Raw genomic sequence first — 5,542 nt, forward strand, 5'->3', positions numbered from 1 at the left:
TAGGAGACAAAAATTAGGTTAAAAGCATAGATATTTAATCTTCCCGGGGGGCGGGCTCAGACACACACTGAAACATTTTATTCTCGCTGCAGAGTTCTTGGTGTACGTGCTTGTCTGGGTGGAGACAAGGAACGCTATGATAAAGAGCTCGGAAAAAGAAAAGGGAGAAATAAAAGAAGCAAAGGGAGAGAAGAAAAGAAGGTGCTCTCATATGTAAGACATTTATGCTATTGGAATATATATTATTCAATCTCAAGTCATGAATATCCTTGTTCAACAAATATATTGCTGCTTCTGTCCTATGTCGCAGGATTTTCGCAAGGCGGTAGGAGTTGCATTTAAGATTATATAGTGAATGGATAAAACACCTGAGCACCTGGGATCTCACGAATCGTCCACCTTCAGTAGGTGTCAGGTCCCCGTTCAGGGAAGTGAAACAGGCTTGAAGGTAAATTTCCCAGTAAATATCATTTCGACAAGAGTTAATAATCAAAGCACGTATAAAGCTTATAACAAGTTTGTCGACCAGCTTTTAGCCTGTGGCCAAAAGGCCAAAAGCAGAGGTCAACCGAAGAGACTGGCAAAATTCAATTTTCTAACAGACGATTTACTGGGGACGGATGCTTCCTGACTTGCGTTATTCGAGAAAAAAGCTTTACCAAAGCCAACATCAGTGCCGCAATCTAATGAAATTTGATAGACACGAGCATTAGAAAACTATAGAAATCAACAAATCCAAGCAATGGTCAATCTCACGAATTGACAGCATCTGGCATTTTCAGTAGATTTCTTCCTCAACTCTTTAAACTTTTACACTAAAAAACATGCAGAATAATCAAAATATATTTTGTTAGAAAAGGTAATAAAATAAATTTTTTTTATTTTTAAAATTTTTATAATAACAATGCAACCAAGAAAAATAACTAATATCTATCAAACTATTGCTTATATAAACTTGTCAAGTTTATACATATACAACATTACATGGAAAAAAGGATGGTAACAGATATAATTTAACAAGGAAAGGAAAAAACAAAGAAAGAACTCACACTAACCATCCCTCAAAAGCAGTTCTTGGCCTTAGTCCTAACCTGGCAGCCAACAGAAAGAAGGGTGGCAACACACACTTGTACGTAGAAAATTCTACACCTATGCTACCTCACACTCTCTCTTGCTACTTCAGCGCTATAGCTTAACCACCTGCCAGCCAACCTTACCGATCATAAGATATGATCCAAGTGAAACTATAAGTTTACAAGGGATCTATCTGGGTCACCAAAATGGGACTCCTAACGACATGCTTCCCATCAGACCACGAAATTGACCCGAATACAGCACCCGAATCATCCAGCATCAGATTCCGGGTGTTGGCCGTTACGGTTACAATGAAGCTCTGCTTCTTCATGGCTTCGGTGAACACCAATTTTGGTGGTTTCACTGTCACTGTAACCCCCTTTGGAGCTTGGATTGTGAAACGATAAACAGCGTCCGGTTGACCCACATTGGTGACTGTTCTAATGAACGCCTTGCTTGTTGCTCCCTTTGCTGAGCTTGGAAGCAATGCTGCGATTGAAGGGTAATTGAGGTTCTCTGGCAATGGTTTCTTCTCTAGACAACTCACAGGTGATCGCGTGATCACCTGAATTACTCTAGGCCCGTATCCAATTCCACACAAAAAGTTCACATAATCGTTGTTAGTAATATCATAAACCAACCCTGGATCCATTGCTCGATCAAGATTGAGATGCCCTGCACCCAAATCGTATGATGACGACACGTTTCCAGTGGCCTCATCAGTCATTGGCTGGTTTAGATTATTGAATGTATTGGCAGTGGTCATCATTGCAGACCTAATTGCTGCCGGACTCCAATCTGGGTGGGCAGATTTAAGCAAGGCTGCGGCGCCACTTACATGAGGACATGCCATTGAAGTGCCTGAAAGAATGTTGAATTCAGTTTTTCGAGTATCTGAATCCAATCCAGTTGGACCAACAGCATCCGTCCAAGCAGCAAGAATGTTCACCCCGGGAGCAATCAAGTCCGGCTTCAGAATCTCCGGGGTCAATCCATTTGGCCCCCTACCCGAAAACGAAGCCACAACAGGAGCTGGTTTGATTCCGATCACAGTACCCTTGAAAGCAATAGTAGCAACCGGATTCGAAGTGGCTGAAACATAAGCCTTAACTGTATCACCCTCATCAGAACCAAGAGCACAAGTAGGAATTAAATGAGCATCGCCAACTAAACCTTCACCATTAGACATTCCATTAGCAAGAATCATACCAACACCTCCAGCTTTCTTAACAACCAACCCTTTTGCCACTCTTGCGCTACTTCCGCGATCGCAAACAACAATTTTTCCCTTCACCATATTAGGATCCAATGAATTTTCCATACACAGTGACGAGGACAAAACCCCTGATTTCCCCGGATAAACCAGAGGATACATTTTACCACTCAATGGCAATCCAGCATATAGCGAAACACCAGATAATCTCTTCCCATTACCAAGAACAACTTCTGCGGGGAAATTCCTGTCAATTGTTCCAGCACCAACAGTAACAATCCACGGAGCAAGATTCGTCACTGACATTAAATTAGGCCCGTCATTCCCAGCCGAAGACGAGACAAAAACCCCTCTAGAAGCCGCACCATAAGCACCGATGGCAATCGGATCAAGATAATAAGGTGCCGAAATCCCATCACCACCACCAATGGAAATCGAAATGACATCAACTCCATCTTTAACCGCAGCATCAAAAGCAGCTAAAATATCAGAATCAAAACACCCTGCATTCTTCCAACAAACTTTATAAACGGCCAAACGTGCTTTCGGCGCTACCCCTTTAGCAATCCCTGCCGCGTACCCTTCCATGCTAGCACCAAACACATGCCTTCCTGCGGCAGTTGATGCCGTGTGAGTCCCATGACCATCGGCATCTCGTGGAGACTTAAACTCCACAGTTTCATTTATAGGAGTAATCGGTCCCATGCTCCCACTTGCTGCCTCATGTCCTTTGATAAAAAACCGGGCACCAATCAACTTCTTGTTGCAGTTACTTGCTGAAAATCTTTCACCGACTTCACAAATTCCTTTCCACCGAGCAGGAATCGCTCCAAGATTGACGTCAGAGAAGCTCCCTCGTTCTGGCCAGATCCCGGTATCGAGAACGCCAATGATAACATCAGAACCATAATCCGAATCCGACCAGAGACCACGTTGGTTTCTGAGTCCAAGAAACTGAGGGGACCGGGTGGTGTGGAGTTGTTGCCGTTTGTCTTCAAACACCGCAAGAACTGATGGGTGTTGGCTGAGAGTGGCGGCGTGGTCTGGTGTGAGTGTGGCGGAAAAGCCATGGAAAACGGTGTCGTAAGTGTGGAGTATTTGAGGGGCGTCAGTGAATTCAGTGGTGTACCAGTGGTAGTGTGTCGGGAAAATGGAGGGCTTAGATTGAGAGTCAATGCGTACGATGTAGGTTTTGTAGGGTTGATCAACGGCGGAGAGGGAGAGGAGAGGGAGGAAAGAAAAGAGGAGGAAGAGTAAGGGGATGGGATGGGAGGGAAAAGGAGCCATTGAAGTTGAGAGTGAAGTGGGTGTCTGAGACCGACAGGGATGGGGAAGAAGATATAGAGAGAATAAAGAGATTATTGTCCCCTTTTTTTGTATAGCTTTTTTAATTTTTTTATCTTAAGAGTTTAGATTAAAAACTAAATGTGATTAGTAATTTAATTAATTGTTGATTAACTTAAAAATCTTGAAATTTGGAAATGTCTGCGGATATTTTCTTGCTCTTTTACTAAGAGCGTGTTTGGCAGTGTGGTTGCGGGTGCTTTTTAAATAACTTTTCGTGTCAAAATGCATGCCAACGATGTTTTTTCATTTTTTAAAAATCATTTTTGACATCAGCACATCAAAACAATCTAAAACGTACAAATCATATTAAATTTTAGCAAAAAAAAAACAAAAAATTTTCAAATTTTTTGGGAACGCGGCCCCAGCCGCGTTCCCAAACGGTCCCTTAATTATTTAATAATATTTTTTAATGGACATAAATATACTGAAGATTTAAATTTGCACTATCAACCTAATCAAAATTAGACCATTAAACTTATATAATATATAATATTAAAATTAAATCTGGTTTTGAAAACTAGATTTAATTTTTAGTATGCTATAATATTATAGAAATAATTTTTTATTTTTGAAAATTAAAAATACATACCAGTAATTCAAATTCCAAATATTCATTAGAATCCTCAACTTAGAAAAAAGATGCAAACAAATGAGGGAGGCTATCCCATTTTTTATTTTAAATTATTTTTTAGTTTTTTCATATATTTTAATATAATGATGTTTTAAATAATTTTTTAAAAAAAATATTTTAAAAAAATATTTTTACCAGACTACTACTTACCACATACGCGGAAACAGCTTTAAACCAGGAGATGGTGACGCGAGAGAATCAAGGCTTGGATATGTCGTCCGCATCAATTTCCCAGGAGAGAGAGAGAGAGAGAGAGAGAGAATGAAAACAAAGATAAATAAATAAAAATAAAAATAAAAGTAGGAAAAAGCTAGAGGTTTGATTGAGTATTTTAAAGTGAAGGACGATGGCATGATATGGTGGGACCGCTTTCTTAGCTTTACAGATGGAGGTGGTCAGTTGGTATTAAAACAGTTAGAAAATTATTTGACATCGTTTGTTGCACATGATGTTTAATCATGACCGTCGGATTAATGGGACTCACCGTCTCATTACCTTACCTGTCCACTTGTTCTGAAATGAATGGTACGACAGCGCAGGCAGGGTCCGAACTCGTAACATGTGGATTGTGAGATCAGAAGGAATCTAAATTATGGCTGTTTATAAAGTGTAAAAATAGCCCTTCCCCTCTTAAAGTAGCTTGCTAGAGATGGACCGTCTCGCATTGATGGAGACAGTCTCGACACTGCCCCCCCCCCCCCCCCCCCCTCTCTTACTCTGCAGTCAAGACTTAAGACTAAGATGCCCTTTTGTTTTTAAAAATATTTTTATTATAAATTTATTTTTAAAAAACATTAAAATTTATTTTTAATATTAATATATTAAAACAATTTAAAAATAAAAAAATACTTTTTATTAAACACTCTTTTAAAATGCAAAAAAACACTCTTTTTTTCTTTATAAATGATAGAAGAGGGTAAGTAAATTTATTGAAGATTAATATAATAGTTAAAAATCTCACAAATATCGGGATTATTAGAAATTTATATAATTATTAATTTTAAAATAATTAAGAATTTTTATTTTTTATATTTTTATATTACTATAAAAAATACTAATATTTTTAAAACACGTAGTGATTATGTAAGACATATATTTTCTACAAAAAGAGTTTTGATTAATAATGAAGCTGTGAGGAATTATTCTCACTTTTTTTTAATATGATATTATTCTATACAAAAACTAAACTTATGACATTTATACAAGTTAAAAAAAAAAAACCTAGGTCGCTAAGTCTTTTATTGAGCTATGTTACTCGCCTCTAAATAGTTTTTTTT

At 38.4% G+C, this 5,542-nt stretch overlaps 1 protein-coding gene across 1 annotated transcript; it reads right to left on the bottom strand.

Annotated features, from left to right (window-relative positions):
- Positions 1–931: 931 nt before the first annotated feature.
- On the bottom strand, positions 932–3,616 carry LOC133698274 (subtilisin-like protease SBT1.6). Its single transcript, XM_062121148.1, has one exon. The coding sequence runs from the start codon at positions 3,572–3,574 to the stop codon at positions 1,253–1,255; it is 2,322 nt and encodes a 773-aa protein (XP_061977132.1). The 5' UTR covers positions 3,575–3,616; the 3' UTR covers positions 932–1,252.
- Between the last annotated feature and the right edge of the window lie 1,926 nt (positions 3,617–5,542).

This window comes from Populus nigra, chromosome 7 (assembly GCF_951802175.1).
Source record: "Populus nigra chromosome 7, ddPopNigr1.1, whole genome shotgun sequence".
NCBI lineage: Eukaryota > Viridiplantae > Streptophyta > Magnoliopsida > Malpighiales > Salicaceae > Populus > Populus nigra.